The 21,646-nt window shown below is 49.1% G+C and overlaps 2 protein-coding genes across 5 annotated transcripts in view; one reads left to right on the top strand and one right to left on the bottom strand.

The window, feature by feature from the left end:
* LOC125635196 (uncharacterized) overlaps window positions 1-6,984 on the top strand; it is a 38,149-nt gene extending 31,165 nt beyond the window's left edge. For both annotated transcript variants that reach the window (XM_048846571.2, XM_048846570.2), the window contains one exon: window positions 6,502-6,984. In XM_048846571.2, coding sequence (XP_048702528.1) covers window positions 6,502-6,697 — 196 coding nt within the window. In that variant the 3' untranslated portion in view covers window positions 6,698-6,984. The remainder of the gene's footprint in view (window positions 1-6,501) is intronic.
* Window positions 1-21,646, bottom strand: part of LOC125635193 (dedicator of cytokinesis protein 2-like) — a 344,043-nt gene that overhangs the window by 133,740 nt on the left and 188,657 nt on the right. For all 3 annotated transcript variants that reach the window (XR_012668261.1, XM_048846557.2, XM_075128207.1), the window contains exon 28: window positions 15,565-15,660. Coding sequence is in view for 2 of the 3 variants with exons in the window: in XM_048846557.2 (XP_048702514.2) it covers window positions 15,565-15,660 (96 nt within the window). In the remaining variant the exon portion in view is untranslated. The remainder of the gene's footprint in view (window positions 1-15,564; window positions 15,661-21,646) is intronic.

Below are 21,646 nucleotides of genomic sequence, written 5' to 3'. Positions count from 1 at the left end.
GGGAGGGTAAGGGAAGCTGATGGGGGGCTGCCGGTGGGTGCTTAGCATCCACCATTTTTTCCCTGTGCGTGCTCCAGCCCCGGAGCACCCACAGAGTCGGCGCCTATGAAAGTAGGGGCTGAGGAGCAATGTGCAAACAGACACAACCTAACGGTTCCTCAACAGGCCCCTATGCCCCGGGGAGTCCTGGCCTGCAAGCTCCTCCCTGTGTGAGACATGGGTGAAGGACAGAGGTGCTGATGTATCCCAGGAGGGTCATTGCAGGCCTGATGCACCCAGATGGAAGAGTCCAGTGCGAGGAAATCTTGTCAGCCATAGCTGGGTCACTGGGGAATCCTAGAATGTCAGGGTTGGAAGGGACCACAGGAGGTCATCTAGTCCAACCCCCTGCTCAAAGCAGGACCAATCCCCAACTCAATCATCCCAGCCAGGGCTTTGTCAAGCTGGGTCTTAAAAACCTCAAAGGAAGGAGATTCCACGACCTCCCTAGGTAACGCATTCCAGCGCTTCACCACCCTCCTAGTGAAAAAGTTTTTCCTAATATCCAACCTAAACCTCTCCCACTGCAACTTGAGACCATTACTCCTTGTTCTGTCATCTGCTACCACTGAGAACAGTCTTGCTCCATCCTCTTTGGAACCCCCTTTCAGGTAGTTGAAAGCAGCTACCAAATCCCCCCTCATTCTTCTCTTCCGCAGACTAAACAATCCCAGTTCCCTCGGCCTCTCCTCATAAGTCATGTGCTCCAGCCCCTAATCATTTTTGTTGCCCTCCACTGGACGTTTTCCAATTTTTCCACATCCTTCTTGTAGTGTGGGGCCCAAAGCTGGACACAGTACTCCAGATGAGGCCTCACCAATGTCGAATAGAGGGGAACAATCATGTCCCTTGATCTGCTGGCAATGCTCCTACTTATACAGCCCAAAATGCTGTTAGCCTTCTTGGCAACAAGGGCACACTGTTGACTCATATCCAGCTTCTTGTCCACTGTAACCCCTAGGTCCTTTTCTGCAGAACTGCTGCCTAGCCACTCAGTCCCTAGTCTGTAGCAAGTATCAGGGGGTAGCCGTGTTAGTCTGTATCCACAAAAACAACAAGGAGTCAGGTGGCACCTTAAAGACTAACAGATTTATTTGGGCATAAGCTTTCCTGGGTAAAACACCACTTCTTCAGATGCATGGAGTGAAAATTACAGATGCAGGCATTATATAATGACACATTAAGGGAAGGGAGTTATGTCACATGTGAAGAACCAGTGAGACAGGGCCAATTCAATCAGGGTGGATGTAGTCCACTCCCAATAACAGATGAGGAGGTGTCAATTCCAGGAGAGGCAAAGCTGCTTTTGTAATGAGCCAGCCACTCCCAGTACCAATGCAAGCCCAAATTAATGGTGTTAAATTTGCAAATGAATTTTAGTTCTGCTGTTTCTCTTTGAAGTCTGTTTCTGAAGGTTTTTTGGTCAAGTATAGCTACTTTTAAATCTGTTATAGAATGTCCAGGATGATTGATGTGTTCTCCTACTGGCTTTTGTAGGTTACCACTCCTGATCTCCGATTTGTGTCCATTTATTCTTTTACGAAGGGACTGTCCAGTTTGGCCAATGTACATGGCAGAGGGGCATTGCTGGCACATGATGGCATATATAACAGTAGTAGACGTGCAGGTGAATGAGCCGCTGATGTGGTTGGGTCCTCTGATGGTGTCGCTAGAGTAGATATGGGGACAGAGCAGGGAATGAGGTTTGCTACGGGGATTGGTTCCTGGGTTAGTGTTTCTGTGGTGTGTAGTTGCTGGTGAGTATTTGCTTCAGGTTGGGGGGCTGTCTGTAAGCGAGCAGGACTCTGCACTTGTCCTTGTTGAACTTCATCAGATTTCTTTTGGCCTAATCCTCCAATTTGTCTAGGGCCCTCTGTATCCTATCCCTACCCTCCAGCGTATCTACCTCTCCTCCCAGTTTAGTGTCATCTGCAAACTTGCTGAGGGTGCAATCCACACCATCCTCCAGATCATTTATGAAGATATTGAAGAAAATCGGCCTCAGACCCAACCCTTGGGGCACTCCACTTGATACCGGCTGCCAACTAGACATGGAGCCATTGATCACTACCCGTTGAGCCGGACAATTTAGCCAGCTTTCTATCCACCTTATTGTCCATTCATCCAGCCCATACTTCAACTTGCTGGCAAGAATACTGTGGGAGACCGTGTCAAAAGCTCATGTTCAGCTTTGTTTGCTGCGCAATATAAACCATGCTCTACGTCTCAAAGTGGGCCAGGCACACAGGATGGGTGCACACTTAGTGCACATACTCCAGAACTTTCAGCTGTGCTTTTGTGCCCGGGGAGCTGTGCAGGGCGAGGCAAGGCCTGACACAGCAGGGGTAAGGCTATGGGCTGAGATTGAGGAGCATCGGCAGAGCTACAGTGGGATCAAATATTTGCTAACAGGCTCTTCTGTCTAGCAGACAAAGGTAAATATGATCCAGTGTCTAGAAGTTGAAGCTAGACAAATTCAGATAGGAAACTGAAACATTGCAATTAAAACAGCCCTGCAGCCCAAGCCCCAGGAGTCCGAGTCAGCAGGCATGGGAAATCCAGTGGCTGGAATGCTTGGAAGTGAGAAAAATTCAAAGTACACTAAGGCACATAGAATCATAGAATACCAGGGTTGGAAGGGACCTCAGGAGGTCATCTAGTCCAACCCCCTGCTCAAAGCAGGACCAATCCCCCCAATTTTTGCCGCAGATCCCAAATGGCCCCCTCAAGGATTGAACTCACAACCCTGGGTTTAGCAGGCCAATGTTGTTTACGTGAGGGTAACTGGAACAACTTAGCCAGGGATATGGTGGATTCTCTCTTGCTTGGAGTCTTTAAATCAAGATTCGATGGCTCTCTTGCTACAGGATATGCTCCAGCTCAATGAACTGCTCTGGCCTGTGTTATGCAGGTCAGACTGGTTGATTATGATAGTTCCTGCTGGCTTTAAAATCTATGTCCTGTGCGTGAGGGGAGCCCATGGCTGGAATAGGGAGGCTCTGAGGGGTGAGATCGAGGGGTGCCAGTGGAGCTGCATGTCTGTTTGGGGAGCTCCCTAAGCTTCTTTCCCCTTTCACTGGCCAGCAGTCTGTGCCCCTCCCATCTGACTGAGCTAAAGAGCCTTTGCTGGAAAGTGAGACTGTTGGTGAATGTCATGTGAAAGCTCTGCATGAGGAGTGACAGCCCCTTGCAAACTGTCACCTACTGCTGAGCCCCATCAGCCTGTGCTGCTTCTCTGCTATGGCAGGCACTCCCCCCGCCCCTCCAGACATGCCTCCTCCTTGGGTAATGGCTCCTAGCGGGTGGAGTGTGGGATCCCAGGGGCCCAGCTCTTAGTCTTCTGTGCCTGGGGGCAAGGGAGTGCCTGTCTCCGTCTCCCTCTTTCCCCAGGTCCAAATCAGTCCATGGCAAAGAAGCCACAAAGCCCTGAGCAAGCGGAAGGGGGAGGGAAGGGAATGGGACAGCTGCTACTTGGTCTGTGAATGAGGGAGGGCTGGGGGACACTGTCCCCATTACCCTGTGGGAGGGGGGGTACTCTCAGCTGTTCACTGTGTATGTCAGGCTGGGTGTCCCTGTGTGTGTGGCTAAGGTTCTTTCCACGTCTGTGCATGTGCTCATTTGATCATTAATGACGCTTATTCGGTTTGTGTCACTAAAGGCTGAATGGCACTCTGATGGGTGGGTCTCTGAGCAATGCTGTGTGCTCATGTGGGTGCATCTCTGCCTGTGTGTATGCCTCTGCCCCCACCTCTCTTTGCATACAGGACTCTGTCTCTCCTCCACAGCTGTGGGCGGGCGTCTCTCCCTGCTGCAGTGTGCATGTCTCTCTTTGGAGGTGCCTTGCTGTGCATCTCTTGCTCTGTGCTTGCTTACACGAGAGCTGACAGCAAATTCCTCCTGTATAGCTAGTGGGGGATTTCAGTGCTAACGGGGATTGACAGGTCTGTCTCCGTGGGCACTGTGACTGGGAGGGATGTCACAGCTGAGGGAGGTGGATTGTATAACTGTTGTCTCTGACTGTGGGCTCCCTCTGGGCTTAGCTGCCATCCACATGATGAACAAAGTGCTCTAGTAGGACCCCTACAGGCACAAGGCAATGGACACTAGAACAGCGTCATGCCTGGACCCTGTGACCTTTTCCAGACGCTGAGAGTCTGGTTCTGTTGCAAGGAATGTTGGGCGACTGAGACTGTACAGAGGAGACATCAGGGTGAGGTGCAGGCTGGGTAAGTGGAGATCAGTGCAATAGCTGAGGGTTAATGGTGGAGTCTCTGCCTGCTCTGCCAACAAGTCAGTGCTCCTACTGCAACTGAGGGAGACGGGCATTCCCTCTGGCCACTACAGAGCTCCGTTCCTCAAGCCCCTGGCGTACAGTGGGAAAGGCTCATTCTGTTATTATGGACAGGTTTCAGAGTAACAGCCGTGTTAGTCTGTATTTGCAAAAAGAAAAGGAGGACTTGTGGCACCTTAGAGACTAACCAATTTATTTGAGCATAAGCTCGAAAGCTTATGCTCAAATAAATTGGTTAGTCTCTAAGGTGCCACAAGTCCTCCTTTTCTGTTATTATTGGCATCACTTAGATCAAGGTCCCACGGTGCTAGGCACAGCACAGATTGCCCCTGCCCTGAGGAGCTCACAGTCACGTAGAAAAGACACGCACAGGAACAGGGCTAAGGCTCCTTGAGGCCCAGAGAGAGAATGCCTTCCCCACAGTCACATGGGGGAACAGAATGCAGGTCTCCTGCTAACAGCAGCCATTCTTCTATTGCCTGTAGATAGAACAATGGCTCTGATCCGCTGTGAGACAGCAAGATTCAATTCCTTAAGGGGAAGAGCATCCGGGGGCAGCTTTTGGGGTGGATCAGCCAGAGCATGGGGTGTGCAAACCTCCCTTCAATCATTAGGACATACATTAACCCTTTACACACCGCTCCCGCAGCCTTCTTTACATCGGGGCCTAGTGACACCAGGAATGTGCTGCCCCAGGGGCCATAAGGCCAGAGGAAGAATTCCTTCTTGCTCCATTCTTATTTGACTCCCCAAAGGAGCAGGGCAGGGACCTGGCTTCTCTCACTGTGGCAAGTTTCCATCCTGCCCTGGAGTACAGAAGGGATGTTAGGCAGAGGTCTACTGCCTAAAAGCCCGCATTCCTGCTTCCCCAGCCAGGTGATATGAGGAGGGGAGGTACCATGTTACCTCAGTCCCCAGCACCTACCAAAGCAGTGAGTAGATGCTCTCTTTTTCATGCCTAATTTCTCTGATTTTTCTGCCTCACTCGAGCTCCGTTGTTGTAAACAGGTGTTTAGCGGGAGGGCTGGTGGAGCCATGTTTGACTGTGAGAGGGCCTCGTTTCTGAGACGGGCTGGAAGATATGATAGGCTGAAAGGGGCTCAGGCTCAGCACTGAAGCCTTCTTCCACCACTCTCCTAGTGAAAAAGTTTTTCCTAATATCCAACCTAAACCTCCCCCACTGCAACTTGAGACCATTACTCCTCGTTCTGTCATCCGCTACCACTGAGAACAGTCTAGATCCATGCTCTGGTGCTTTCCTTTTAGATTGAGCGAGGGAGTACAGCTTCCTGGGCACAGTGCATGGCCCAGGTAAGCCTTTGCTGATGGGCGAGGGTTTGCTGGGGTGGAGTGGTGGTTCGACGGACCCTGATCACACATTCATATAGAATAACTGTCTGTTATAACTGTGCATCCCCTCAAAGGCTAGAGTTGCTTTCTAGCTCTGGTGCGTGCTGCTGTGGCTAACCCCAGAGTTGTGGGTGAGTGATCCTTAGGGATAGTCTGGACAGTCAGAAAAGTTTCTGAAGCACTTTGGGACCCAGTGGGAGAAAAGTTGTTCTATAAATGACTTAATTAGTTAATGTACGTCAGGATCTTTGAGGACAGACTGCTGACTGTTACTCTCATGTAAGCTCATTAGTGCTCCATGGGGCTGAAATCATTCCCATCTGACATCAGCTCAGCGGCTGGTGGGAAATGTGTTGATGTCTCAGGCCAGTACAGGTGTCCACATCATAAAAGCCCCTAGCCCAGCTTGTTAACAGTCTCAGCCGAGACTGAGGCCTGAAGGGGCATGGACACTAAACTCCCCTGGCAAGGTGGATCCAGGCAGGGCAGGGCAGGGGTAGCTTGTGGAAAGAGGACTCCACTACTGATTGTCCTTGAATTATTATTGTATGAAATAGGAAAAGGAGGACTTGTGGCACCTTAGAGACGAACCAATTTATTTGAACATAAGCTTTCGTGAGCTACAGCTCACTTCGTCGAATGCATCCGACGAAGTGAGCTGCAGCTCACGAAAGCTTATGCTCAAATAAATTGGTTCATCTCTAAGGTGCCACAAGTCCTCCTGTTCTTTTTGCGGATACAGACTAACACGGCTGCTGCTCTGAAACCTATTGTATGAAATGTTTCTTAATATTTTCTTCTTTGTTCTGTGTCTTCTACAGTGTCGAACATGATTTTCGGCAGCAGGAAGGCCGCTTCCAGAGGGTGCTGAGCAGCATTGAGAGTGAGTCAAGGCAAAGCTCCCCCACGATAGCCCGGGCCACCACACCGACTTGGCAAGAGCTGTCCCCGATGCCGAAGCTGCCTGCAAAACTGGACTCCAAAAAATCCAGGCGCAAATGTTTCTGGTTCCTGTGACCCATGGTGCTACCTGAGGGGGGGGATGCAAAGGCCACATCACCAAGGCAAGAGGACATGCGTGAGGTCCCCACTGCCAAAGAGACGTTCTATTGCTGACACACCAAGCACTCTGTTCCTTTCTCTCCCTCTCTCTGAGTCTAGGGTTTGGGTAGCACCAGCTTTTGTATTCTTACCTCTCCCCTGTTTGACATACTAAGGCCCCTGTGTAAATAACAGGCAGGAGGCGGAACACCACCGCACTTAATGAGAAATCAATAAACTCTAGGGAGATGCTATTTTCACTACACAGGCTCTTGCCAGCAAGTTTTTGTTCTTAAAAAGGCAGTGATTGGCTCCTGCTGTTTGGAGTATTTGGGGGTGCAATTAACAAAGAAGGCATGGAGATAACACTCCCTCCATGCACCCAGGGTGTCACTGCCATCATGGTAAACATGCTGAAAGCTGCTGGAGTTTTGTCTACACTAGGGCTCCCTTCAGTGTAGCTGAACAGCTGGTTAACACCCCTGCCTCCATCTCTGATCTCCAAGGGCAGGCACCCCCAGCATTTCCAATCTCTGTAGCTCTGACGTCAGGCTACATCTCCCCTTTCCCTGTGTAATGAAAAGCGCGTTTCTACGGCATGGCTCCCCACAGAACAGCCAGCAGCTGCCTTTCAATCACTTCAGTGTATCAAAAGTACCTGGAGGTTTGTCACTTCCAGGCTCAGAGTTCAGTGGCGACTGTTTCAGCTGCCTAATGAGAGGCCCTGCAATTGTGTTTTACACACAGAAAAGTTGGGGGTCTGTGTTACAAGTTCTCCTCAGCATAGCACCATTCCCCTTCACCCCAATGGTCATCAAGTGTCCCACCCCAGTCTGGCTTGCTGTCCAGGTGACAGGGTAACTAAGTCCTCTGCATTCTGGGTTGAGAGCACCTTCTTATAGCGTTGATTTCTGAAATCACGAGTTGCAGGGATTAGTCAGAGAGCTGCAGTTCCTGCGATTCACAACCACTGCCGTCAGGACATGAAGGCACAAAGAGCCTCACGAAATGCAGCACAGTGTGAAACTTTCTCCATGCTATGTGAACATCGCAAAGATCTTGCATGTGGTTACGCATGGGGGAACCCGACCTTTGAGTTTCCTGGATCAGACGGTTGGCAGGGGGATGCAGCTATTGGGAGAAAGGCCAACACTGGAAACTGGAGGAAACTGGTACATAGGCAAGTGCCAGTGAATGAGCCCTGGGTTCTCACCTGTTCAGAAATCTGAGACTCATTCACTCACTTTACATTCCTCAGAATTCTGCAGAGCCTGCTAATGAAAGAGCAGATAGTACCAGTGGGGATGTGTGCACCTGCCTGCTGTGGGCATAGCTGAGACCAGCCCAACTCATTTCACACCACCAGTTCTGATCACTTGTGACCTGCTACCTCTAATCAGAAGCACTGTGGTATTGAGTCTGGATGGGGAGGGGAAGCCAAACCTAGAAGTTATACTCTCTGTCCCACATGCAGCTGGCTCGCAGGGAAGGAAGTTGAGGGCTCCCTGGCTGCAGGATTCACTGACTAAATACAAGAAAGCAATTAGCAGCTCAAATATTCCAGCTTTTTCAAGGCTGCCCATGAGAGGAGAAATGCAATGTCAGTTTAATGAGGGTCCCAGATCAAAGAGGGCTGGAAGCAGCCAGTGGGCGACGTCAGCATGCTGAGCACGGCACAGAAAACACTTCCTAATGCTCCACACAACGTCAGCAAGATGTTGCCGTACTCAGAAAAGCCAACCTGGAGCTGCACAAAGGCCAGGAGAGTGGGAAAAGAGAGGGCTCTACAGAAATCCCATGAGGCTGAGAGCAGCACAGAGGCCTCTGAATGATACTGTCTGTGCATGACAACGGGCTGGAAGGGAGGCTGGGCCCCAAGAAGGCCTCAGAATTCAATACCCATTGAAGTCAATGGCAGCTGCTCGTCTCCTGTAGGGGGACACTTGGCTCCAGCAGCAAAGACAGAATTTATCTCATTGAAGAACATTTGAAGTCTCAGCATTTCAGGTGTCTGAGACTTGCTATGGCCAATGCACTGTTCACTGTCAACCCCAACCCCAAGCCTGGACAAGTCCTGTGAGGGAAGGATCACAAACCCAGTCAAGAAGAGACTGGGATCCATGCAAGCTCCAGGTTACACCCATCTGAAACAGACTAAGGAGCTCAGCAGAGAATTTGCATGGGTCTTCTGGAATTGATATAACACTAACCCACCCTGAGCCTTCTGCCCTTAACCCACGTCCATCTGCCCTGAATTACAACATATGTCTCGCCGTATGACCTTAACCCACCAGGAACCCTATTTATTTTGGATGGAACCATTTTTGCCCTTCTCACCCTGTGTGGCACGGATGAGGGGAAGCTTAGGTCTCTGGTGTGGGGTTAAGTAGCCAGGAAACTCCAGCTGCATGGTTCATAAGTCCCAGCACTCCGGAAGGCAAGAGCTTCCTTTGGCCTGCAGGCTTTGTGAGCATCCATGAGCAGTTTTTCCTTAGAAGCAGATGACCAGGTCACAGCTGAGAGGTTCTCGGTACCTTGTATCCCCCTCCCCGTTACGCAGCTGCTGAAAGGGTCCCATGGGTGCCTATGTTCAGGGTGCTTGTGGGCCTTGGTCAGATCGTTCACCTGGGATGTATTGGGCACCAGGACAGGATGGCAGGTCCCTGGCTGTGGCATCTAAATCAGTGAAGCTTTTAGCTTGTGCAGTTTCACAATCCCCTACAGCCAACAGAGGCTTCGCAAGGAGGCAACATCTCTAGCCAAATGATTATTCTGTTGTGCTCTGGATGAGCAGGGCAGATACCTGGGTGAGGATAGGCATTTCCTACGGGGGGTGGGATGGGAGCTCTGAGAGGTGTACCCGTGTTGCTGGGGTCACCGGACAGGCCAGCATGGCAAACAGAGGCACTCGGGTGTACCAGAGAACAGAGCCAGGGGCTGCTGGGGGACAGTGCAAACAGATGTTCCCTCATGGCATGGGGAGCTACGGCTCTGAGGGAAGGGGGCAGAAAGTGATCACAGAGCTGTCCCTGGGCTTCTTTCCCTCATGCCCCCATCTGCTTCCCATTACACACAGGTTCAATGACGCTGACAAGGACTATGGGTCAGTTTGGCTCTGTGCTCATAAGAAGCTTCCAAACCCCTGGAGTACACACAACAGAGCTGGAAATCGCACTTGCAACAACAGGCTCTGGGAAGATGTTGACTGTTGCTCACCCCCTAGGAACAGCCAGTCATGAAGCAGCCCTGCACCTCTGCGTGGAGCCAGGGAGTACAGAGTACAGAGGTAGCTGTCTTGGCCTGATAAGTCAGGCCAAGACAGCTACCAGACAGCATTTCTGAAACTCAGATGGTTCAGGTCTTGGCAAAGATTCAAGTGGAGATGGCTGGGATCAGGTCAAAGGGTTAGATTCTCTTTGTACTGAAACTGGTCTCCAACTACCTCATCCAGTGTTCCTCATTACTACTATTATAAATTATGCATGTAGCTCCATTACCGCTCCTTTCTGCCCTCACTTCCCTGGGATGCCAAAATACACCACCCAAAAGAAAGGGTAACAAAAAACATAGTGCTAGTGAGCTCAAATCCCACCTGATCCCCACCAAGCTTCCTTCACTCGCTTGGATCCCACACTCTAAAGGTCCTTGTCACAGACTGGCAGGTTCAGAGCTACAATCTCTCCCCCTCCGCAAAAGCGCTGGAGAGAAGGGTATGAAAGGAGATGCTATGACCAGCTGGGCCACACCCTGTCTGCCTCATTTACAACACTGACACAATGCCTGAGGGCAGAACTGGATACAGAATAGCTTAGCTAAGCAACTGTCCATAAGGCCATTACCCCCAAGGTCAGAGAGGAGCATTTAGGACTGAATCCGCAATCTATTTAGCAAGCAAAGCCACTTAAGGATGAGCAAGAGACAGTGCTGGTGATCTGGAGCTGGAAGAGCTTCCTCACCCATTGTGTCAGGCAAGCCAATCAGAGCTCTCCTGAGAAACTGCACAGATTATGCCTGGAAAACAGCCCATCCACACTGCAGCAGTGAAGTGATTCTAGTGAAGGGAGTCTGAGCCTGCCAATTGTGAGAGACTCGCTGAAGAGGGGGATATCTCAAAATATACACTTGAAACCCATCTCAGGATCAAACCAAAACCATTAAAGAGCAGAGCCTTGTTCACTCCTTGAACCATGGGGTCAGACTGAACTAGTAACTCTCTGAGCAGGTGTCTTACTACTTGCTACAGTAGCTCCCGGAATTAAGGTGCTAACTCACAGGGATCAGTGTAACAGCAGCAGAGTCCTGGGCATGCCTATCCAAACATCCCGCCAAGGGGCTGCCAGCAGCCTGAACATGCACAGACCTGAGCAGAGCGACCTGCTGGAGAGATCCTCAGGCAGACTCCAAACAGAGAACATAGCAGAGCCAGAGGCTCAGTGAGCTTCACAGCACCACTCTGCCATGCCCGTCACTCCAGATTCGCTGCCTCCAGCAGCACTTGTCAGTGAGAATCAAGAACGGGAGGACAACACTGTCCTCAGATCCCAGCAGGCCCCTCCACTGAGAGGCGAGCTGAGCTTCAGCCGCCATTGCTCCTCTACACTATTGGTTTACAGTCATCCCCACTGACTTCCCGCTGCTGCAAGAGCGTCACTGTCAGCAGGACACAGAGCGTAGACCCAGCAGTTTGCAGTTTGGGCAGTCCCCCTTGGGCTAAGCTGCCATGCACTAACTCCCTGTTATTCCAGTTTCCCCAGACTCACATTCAGCCCCTGGTTTCTAACCCCTGCCCTGGCCCGTGCCCAGTGGGACTGATTTATCTCTAGCCAATTTATCAAGTTTCAGAGTAACAGCCGTGTTAGTCTGTATTCGCAAAAGGAAAAGGAGTACTCCTTTTCTTTTTGCAAAGACAGACTAACACGGCTGTTACTCTGAAATCTCCCTACAATGTGCATGATAATCAAGGTGGGCCATTTCCAGCACAAATACAGGTTTTCTCACCCCCCCCACCCCCATACACACACAAACTCACTCTCCTGCTGGTAATAGCTCATCCAAACTGACCACTCTCCTTACAATGTGCATGATAATCAAGGTGGGCCATTTCCAGCATAAATCCAAGTTTAACCAGAACGTCGGGGGGGGGGGTGTAGAAAAAAACAAGGGGAAATAGGCTACCTTGCATAATGACTTAGCCACTCCCAGTCTCTATTTAAGCCTAAATTAATAGTATCCAATTTGCAAATGAATTCCAATTCAGCAGTTTCTCGCTGGAGTCTGGATTTGAAGTTTTTTTGTTGTAAGATAGCGACCTTCATGTCTGTGATTGCGTGACCAGAGAGATTGAAGTGTTCTCCGACTGGTTTATGAATGTTATAATTCTTGACATCTGATTTGTGTCCATTTATTCTTTTACGTAGAGACTGTCCAGTTTGACCAATGTACATGGCAGAGGGGCATTGCTGGCACATGATGGCATATATCACATTGGTGGATGTGCAGGTGAACGAGCCTCTGATAGTGTGGCTGATGTTATTAGGCCCTTTGATGGTGTCCCCTGAATAGATATGTGGGCACAGTTGGCAACGGGCTTTGTTGCAAGGATAAGTTCCTGGGTTAGTGGTTCTGTTGTGTGGTATGTGGTTGTTGGTGAGTATTTGCTTCAGGTTGGGGGGCTGTCTGTAGGCAAGGACTGGCCTGTCTCCCAAGATTTGTGAGAGTGTTGGGTCATCCTTCAGGATAGGTTGTAGATCCTTAATAATGTGTTGGAGGGGTTTTAGTTGGGGGCTGAAGGTGACGGCTAGTGGCGTTCTGTTATTTTCTTTGTTAGGCCTATCCTGTAGTAGGTGACTTCTGGGAACTCTTCTGGCTCTATCAATCTGTTTCTTCACTTCCGCAGGTGGGTATTGTAGTTGTAAGAATGCTTGATAGAGATCTTCTAGGTGTTTGTCTCTGTCTGAGGGGTTGGAGCAAATGCGGTTGTATCGCAGAGCTTGGCTGTAGACGATGGATCGTGTGGTGTGGTCAGGGTGAAAGCTGGAGGCATGTAGGTAGGAATAGCGGTCAGTAGGTTTCCGGTATAGGGTGGTGTTTATGTGACCATTGTTTATTAGCACTGTAGTGTCCAGGAAGTGGATCTCTTGTGTGGACTGGACCAGGCTGAGGTTGATGGTGGGATGGAAATTGTTGAAATCATGGTGGAATTCCTCAAGAGCTTCTTTTCCATGGGTCCAGATGATGCAGATGTCATCAATGTAGCGCAAGTAGAGTCGGGGCGTTAGGGGACGAGAGCTGAGGAAGCGTTGTTCTAAGTCAGCCATAAAAATGTTGGCATACTGTGGGGCCATGCGGGTACCCATAGCAGTGCCGCTGATCTGAAGGTATACATTTATCAAGTTCTTTCTTCATTTTGAACCCCTCCCCCACCTGCTGGCACATCAGATCTGCTCCCCACATCAAGGCACTGGCTAACCAAGTGAGCCATGGGGCCATCTTGCCTCGTAGCTCCTCACCTACTTGATTAGGCCATTTCACCAAATAGTCCAGCAGGGCCCTAACTCTGATGCATCAGTTGAGCAGCGCTGTGCTCCAGGGTACGTCTATGCAGCCCATGAAAGCAAGGCTCTCATTCAGCCCAGGTCAACGGTCGCGGGCTAGCGGGGCTCCAAGCAGTGCTCTGAAATAGCTGAGCCGATAACCATCTGAGGCTGCGGCTCAGGCTGGAGCCTGGACTCTGAAGCCTAGGAAGCGGGGATGGGCCTCAGAGCCTGAGCCACTGGATAGACATACCCAGGATTCTGCAAAGCACTCCCTACTCAGCTATTTCTAGAGCATGAGCCCCAGGAGCCCAAGTCTGTTGCCCAATGCTGGGAGGCTTGCACCCACTGGCTGTGTGGACAGAGACTCTATGACCAGCTGATGCCCTGAACCCTGAGATTTAATCCGCTCTGCATTCTTGGCATGCAGAACTCCAAACCGGACAGTCTCTACGCAAAAAAATAAATGGATACAAATCAGACATCATAGAATCATAGAATATCAGGGTTGGAAGGGACCCCAGAAGGTCATCTAGTCCAACCCCCTGCTCAAAGCAGGACCAATTCCCAGTTAAATCATCCCAGCCAGGGCTTTGTCAAGCCTGACCTTAAAAACCTCTAAGGAAGGAGATTCTACCACCTCCCTAGGTAACGCATTCCAGTGTTTCACCACCCTCTTAGTGAAAAAGTTTTTCCTAATATCCAATCTAAACCTCCCCCACTGCAACTTGAGACCATTACTCCTCGTTCTGTCATCTGCTACCATTGAGAACAGTCTAGAGCCATCCTCTTTGGAACCCCCTTTCAGGTAGTTGAAAGCAGCTATCAAATCCCCCCTCATTCTTCTCTTCCGCAGACTAAACAATCCCAGTTCCTTCAGCCTCTCCTCATAACTCATGTGTTCCAGTCCCCTAATCATTTTTGTTGCCCTTCGCTGGACTCTCTCCAATTTATCCTCATCCTTCTTGAAGTGTGGGGCCCAAAACTGGACACAGTACTCCAGATGAGGCCTCACCAATGTCGAATAGAGGGGAACGATCACGTCCCTCGATCTGCTCGCTATGCCCCTACTTATACATCCCAAAATGCCATTGGCCTTCTTGGCAACAAGGGCACACTGCTGACTCATATCCAGCTTCTCGTCCACTGTCACCCCTAGGTCCTTTTCCGCAGAACTGCTGCCTAGCCATTCGGTCCCTAGTCTGTAGCTGTGCATTGGGTTCTTCCGTCCTAAGTTACATCAATGTTACATCAAGAATTGTAACATTCAAAAACCAGCAGGAGAACACTTCAATCTCCCTGGACACTCAACAACAGACGTAAAAGTGGCAATTCTTCAACAACAAAACTTCAAAAACAGACTCCAATGAGAAACTGCAGAACTGGAATTAATTTGCAAACTGGACACCATCAAATTAGGTCTGAATACAGACTGGGAGTGGATGGGTCACTACAAAAACTAATTTCCCTCTCCTGATACCCACATCTTCTTGTCAACTGTTTGAAATTGGCCACCTTGATTGCATTGGCTTCATTAGCACTACAAAAGTGATTTTCCTTCCCTTGGTATTCACCCCTTTTGAATAGGCCACTTCCACCTTAACTGAATTGGCTTGTTAGCACTGACCCCTCTCTTGGTAAGGCAACTCCCATCTTTTCATGTGCTGTGTATTTATACTTGTCTACTGTATTTTCCACTCCATGCATCTGATGAAATGGGTTTTAGCCCACAAAAGCTTATGCCCAAATAAATTTGTTAGTCTCTAAGGGGCCACAAGGACTCCTAGTTGTTTTTACAGACTAACACGGCTACCACTCTGAAGCAGAACTCCAATGGTGATTCAGGCCCAGCAAGTAAACCTTGTTCCTGGAAGGAGCCCAGCTCCCTTCACCTGTCCTCAGAACTCACATTCTTCAACCTCGGGATGTCCCTACGGCCCCACCTCCACAGAAGGAACCTCCCACTACGAGATGAGGCCCAGCCGTCTGCCAGCACCCCATGAGGGTCGACCCAGGACTCCACCCTGCCACAGTATCTGCTCCTACCATGAATTCCCCATGTGCCGTGTTCGGTCTTGGGCTGATGGATTTTCCAGGGGTTCTGTGTAACACCGAGAGCCTCATCCTGATCAAGCTGCTGCAGGATGAATAGCACCAATAGCAGGGGACTCTCATGAGAAGCTCTTACCACCCCACCTCTTAGCACCCCAGCACACTCTTTTGCACTCACCAGGGCCCGTTCAGGGGCCAGGCTCACTCCAAGATGCCTGCAGCTCCCCAGAACCGCACAGAGCAAGCAGTGGTACTCACTCTTAGGTCGTGCTCCTGGTCGAGGACAATCACCCTGCGATTGACAGTGCGCAGCAGCTGCTCCAGAATCATCTGCACATGCCCCTTCACCTTCCTCTGAAAGGCAAGACACACGTCATGTCCAGAGTCCGGGCAGCCCTGCCCTGGTCTCACTCCTGGGATCACCATGCAGGAGACAGAAAGGAAGGTCACCTGGCAGTTATACTCCTTTGCATGGTGAGTACTCAGAGTGCCCCAGGGTCTGTGTCAAACGCAGCTTTGGCACTGTAAAAGGGACCTCCCCCAACAATGGCAGCAGCCGGACAGACAGCACAAGAGGAATCATGCAGGTGGCCCCACTCACAGCTGGGAGGGGCTGCTCAAAGGGCAACTCAGCCTGCATTTGAGAGCTGGGACTAAAGCACGGAATTCTCTCTCCACACCTTAGAAACAGATGGCTGCTCGCTCCTAAGCTACTGGCTGACCTCGTGCACCCACATAAGAACATAAAAGAGTGGCCAGACTGGGTCAGACCAATGGTCCATCTAGCCCAGGGGTGGCCAACCTGTGGCTCCAGAGCCACATGGGCTCTTCAGAAGTTAATAGGTGGCTCCTTGTCTAGGCACCGACTCCGGGGCTGGATCTACAGGCACCAACTTTCCAGTGTGCCGGGGAGCGCTCACTGCTCAGCCCCTGGCTCTGCCACAGGCCCTGCCCCCACTCCACCCCTTCCTGCCCCCTCCCCTGAGCCTGCTGTGCCCTCGCTGCTTCACATCTGCCACCACTGAGAACAGCCAAGCTCCATCCTCTTTCAAACCCCCCTTCAGGTAGTTGAAGGCTGCTATGAAATCCCCCCTCACTTTAAATAACCCCAGTTAGGATGGAAGAATCCCATACACTGCCACAGGCTGGGGACCAACTGGCTAAGCAGCAGTTCTGCGGAAAAGGACCTGGGGGTGACAGTGGACGAGAAGCTGGATAGGAGTCAACAGTGTGCCCTTGTTGCCAAGAAGGCTAATGGCATATTGGGCTGCATTAGTAGGAGCATCGCCAGCGTATCAAGGGAAGTGATTATTTCTCTCCATTTGGCACTGGTGAGGCCACATCTGGAGTATTGCTGTTCTCAGTGGAGGAGGAGGCTGTTCTCAGTGGGGGCAGATGACAGAACGAGGAGTAATGGTCTCCAGTTGCAGTGGGGGAGGTCTAGGTTGGATATGAGGAAACACTATTTCACTAGGAGGGCGGTGAAGCACTGGAATGTGTTCCCTAGGGAGTGGTGGAATCTCCTTCCTTAAAGGTTTTTAAGGCCTGGCTTGACAAAGCCTTGGCTGGGATGATTGAGTTGGGGTTGGTCCTGCTTTGAGCTGGGGGTTGGACTAGATGACCTCCTGAGGTCTCTTCCAACCCGAAGATTCTGTGATTCTATGACATGTGACAGGTTTCAGAGTAACAGCCGTGTTAGTCTGTATTTGCAAAAAGAAAAGGAGTACTTGTGGCACCTTAGAGACTAACCAATTTATTTGAGCATAAGCTTTCGTGAGCTACAGCTCACTTCATCGGATGCATGAAGATGCATCATCGGATACTTCATCGGATGCATGTGAAGTACTCCAAATTCTTGACACACAGAAAATGACAATGTTGCCTCCCAGTCTATCTGATAAATATCTGTGAATTATGATTTATTCAGAGATACTGTATCAAGAAGGTTTCAAATAATCCCAGAGTAATATTGCCTAAAATTTAGAAACATCAAAAAACATGATAAAATAAGTCATGGGAAATAAATTTATAAAATGTGTGATCATTTAAGGAAATGGATGAGATATAAAGAGGCAGAGGACTATGAAAATTTGCTATACCTATTTAGCCAAGAGAAGTTCTTTGATGCCTGGGGCTGGCTGAAGTAAGAGCTGCAGTGTGGGATAAATCCCCAGCGACTAAAAGATGCAGCCCATGCAGCTGATCTATTTGTGCAAGCGAGGCCATTTGTGAAGCGCAGGTCTGAGGAATGGGAAACACGCAGGGTAAAGGGGGGGGTCCCGCTTTGTCCCAGGTGAGGGGTTGGGTCTGAGCCCCTACCACCCCGGAAATGGTTGCCTCAAGGTTCCCGGCCCAGAGTGATGGCCTGAGAAGGCGTTATTTGTGTAAATCAACTCAACACCTGAGGAAGCAGTGTGCTTTGTATGTGGAATCCAGGCAGGGATGCCTGCGGTGATCACAGGTAATTGTCTGTTCTGCACTGTGACACTACATCCCATATTCTCCATAGAGATATTCCTATGATATGAATATGGCATAACTAAGATGTGCTTTAGGCAAGATGGGTCATGTGATGTATCATTGGAAAGGTTCTGATTTTCTGAATGTGATCATCCCATTTGTATGTATGTTTCATTTCTGTATCTGAAGTTAGGAATACTGACTATGTAACAATTACAAGTGCAGGTTTCAGAGTAGCATCCAGTGAAGTGAGCTGTAGCTCACAAAAGCTTATGCTCAAATAAATTTGTTAGTCTCTAAGGTGCCACAAGTCCTCTTTTTCTTTTTGCAATTACAAGTGCGTTTACACCTGGGGAATGCCCACCAGACAGAATGCAATAAGCCTGAATGGGCCATTAGGGAGAACAATAGGACTTTGAAGATGCTAATCTACCACCTTCCTGAGAAGCTTCCTGGGATGCTGCAAACAATATTTGACTCCTGGCTGCTTTGACACTGCAGGGTCATGTGATCCTGTCACCTGGTACTGGACTCCATCTTGGACCCCTAGTATTTTTCCTCTGATAAGGGTGGGGGATAAAGCTGGGAAACAAAGGATTCCCACCATATGTAAATCCTATTTAAGGCAGGGAAGTGAGTTAATCAGGGGTCATTCCTCACTGAATCCCTGTCCAGGATGACTGCTGGAAACAGATGATCTAAGAAACAAAGACAAAGGTGGTGGGGAAGGACTGAACCTGGGCTGGAAAAGGTGTCTGGTCTGTGAAAGAAATACCTAGAGTTTTAAGCTGCAAGCAAAAGCAGCTTGTCTTCAAGAACCTCTGTAATCTGCCATAAAGCAACATTTAGGGTGAAAAGAAAAGGAGTACTTGTGGCACCTTAGAGACTAACCAATTTATGTGAGCATAAGGTTTCGTGAGCTACAGCTCACTTCATCGGATGCATACTGTGGAAAATACAGAAGATGCTTTTATACACACAAACCATGGAAAAAATGGGTGTTTACCACTACAAAAGGTTTTCTCTCCCCCCACCCCACTCTCCTGTTGGTAATAGCTTATCTAAAGTGATCACTCTCCTTTCAATGTGTATGATAATCAAGGTGGGCCATTTCCAGCACAAATCCAGGTTTTCTCCTCCCCCACCCCTTTTTTCCACACATACAAACCCACTCTCCTGTTGGTAATAAACTGGTTACTCTCTAAGGTGCCACAAATACTCCTTTTCTTTTTGCGAGTGAGCTGTAGCTCACGAAAGCTTATGCTCAAATAAATTGGTTAGTCTCTAAGGTGCCACTAGTACTCCTTTTCTTTTTGCGAATACAGACTAACACGGCTGTTACTCTGAAACCTGTCATTTAGGGTGAGAAACTACCACTTTTAACCAGTTTCTTTAGTGTATTAAGCTTAGTTTGCGTGTTTGTTTTTATTTGCTCAGTGATCTGCTTTGATCTATTTGCTATCCCTTATCACTTAAAATCTATCTTTTGTAGTTAATGAACTTGTTTTTGTTTTCTCTAAACCCCGTTTGTGAAATCTATAACTGGGGGGTGCAAAAAGCTGTGCATATCTTCCTCCACACTGATGGAGGGAGTGAATTTCATGAGTTTAAATTGTACAGTTTTCTGTGCAGTGCAAGCCAATACAATTTTGGGTTTACACTCCAGAGGGGGTGTGCATTTGAGTGCTGGGCAATTCCCTAGCCGAGTCTCCCCATGCAGAGCTGATTTCAGTGTCTGTGTCTTTCTGCAGCTGGGTGTGTCCCTACCTGTGTGTGTGCTGGAGGAGGCTTGAGGGCCTGACTCAGCAGGACAGTGTAAGAGAGCCCAGGCTAGTGGAACAGGCAGGCTCAGTTGTACCCCAGTACACCAGGTGGCACCCTGGAGTGGGGGGTAACCCATCACATGCCCTCCTAGAGGTGGACAGAGTTTATTAAAGAGGCCAGTGTAAATGGCAGAATGTTCCAAGAGTGGAAGCACACAGTGCCCAGATTATACTTGGTAGGAAAGATCTGACTAAAGAATCAGATATGCTTGCAGGGGAGAGATATGAAACCACTTGTACCTTTGGCTCATGCCTAACTAGACTGAGAAGGTTTAAAAGATGCTTGGAAGGTGGGGCTCTCCATAAGATACCCGTGGATGTGTTGGTGGGAGAATGATATTATTTCACTGTCTAGGGCTGATAATATTGGGAATCCCTCTTGCTGTGGCTATGTCCTGGCTTGCAGACACACCCCCAGCAGAGGGGAGGTGAAAACTCCACACCCTTAGCATCAGAGATTAGCTATATGTCTACGAGGAGTTGTAAGAACAACCATGCCGCATCAGACCAATCGTCCATCTAGCCCAGTATCTTTTTTTTGAGATGGGGCCACTAGAGCTGCAGGCAGTATTCAAGCTGTGGGCGTGCCACGGATTCATAGAGTGGCACTGTGCATTACCTCTCTTATCTTTATTGGTTCCTAATGGCTCCTAACCATTAGTTTAAAAAAAAAAAAAAGAAAGAAAAAAAAGCTGCCCTGCACGTTGAGCCAATGTTTTGAGAGAACCAGTCGTGCTGATTCATTAGAACGGCCAGGCTGGGTCAGACTGAGAGTCCATCCACCCCTGGAGTCCTGTCTGCTGACCACGGCCAGTGCCGGAGCCCCCGAGGGAGTGAACAGAGCAGGGACTCACCAAGAGATCCATCCCGTCGCCCATGCCCAGCATCTGGCAAACAGAGGCCAGGGACCCCATCCCTGCCCATCCCGGCTAATAGCCATTGATGGACCTGTCCTCCATGAACTTATCTAGTTCTTTTTTGAACCCTGTTATAGTCTTGGCCTTCACAACATCCTCTGGCAAGGTGCTCCACAGGTTGACTGCGCGTTGTGTGAAGAAATACTTCCTGCTGCTTATTAATTTCATTTAGTGACCCCTAGTGCTTGTGTTATGAGAAGGAGTAAACAACACTTCTTTATTCACTTTCTCTACACCAGTCATGATTTTAATAGATCTCAATCATATCTCCCCTTAGCCGTCTCTTTTCCGAGCTGAAAAGTCCCAGTCTGATTAATCTCTCCTCATATGGAAGCCGTTCCAGACCCCAATCATTTTTGTTGCCCTTTTCTGAACCTTTTCCAATTCCAATATATCTTTTTTGAGATGGGGTCCGCACATCCACACACAGTATTCAAGATATGGGCGTACCATGGATTTATATAGAGGCAACATGATATTTTCTGTCCTATTATCTATCCCTTTCTTAATTATTCCCAGCATTCTGTTCACTTTTTTGACTGCCGCTGCACATTGAGTGGATGTTTTCAGAGAACTATCCACAATGACTCCTAGATCTCTTTCTTGAGTGGTAACAGCTAATTTAGACCCCATCTTTTTTATGCATAGTTGGGAATTACTTTTTTCAATAAAAAAGTGGCACCTTAGAGACTAACCAATTTATTTGAGCATAAGCTTTCGTGAGCTACAGCTCACTTCATCGGATGCATACTGTGGAAAGTGTAGATCTTTGCAGTTCATTGTATTACAAATGCAGATGTTTACACAGTACTGTGAGATTGTATGGAACTTCTTTAGTAGAATGACAAGATTAATGCAATTTCTGGAAGTTCAAAGGTCTTTCTGGAACAATAGGTATGAAGTGAATTGCCTTAGGAAATACCTTGAGGTGAGGGGAATGCAAATCCTCCCCCTCTGAAGCCAATCTTTCGAAGATATGCCCCGAGGAGAGAGACCCTTTCTATACTAACTACTTGCTTCTGGAAACTCCAGTTCAAGGAGCCCTGAAGTGTATAAAAAGGAAACTGAAGATGTCATGCGTGTTCTTGTTTCAAGCTGAAGATCTGATGAACTTGTAACCACAAGGTGTCCCTAAGGTGA

This window comes from Caretta caretta, chromosome 4 (genome assembly GCF_965140235.1).
Source record: "Caretta caretta isolate rCarCar2 chromosome 4, rCarCar1.hap1, whole genome shotgun sequence".
Taxonomy (NCBI): Eukaryota; Metazoa; Chordata; order Testudines; family Cheloniidae; genus Caretta; species Caretta caretta.
The sequence above is the reverse complement of the archived record's forward strand: the minus strand, read 5'-3'. Positions and strand labels throughout refer to the sequence as shown.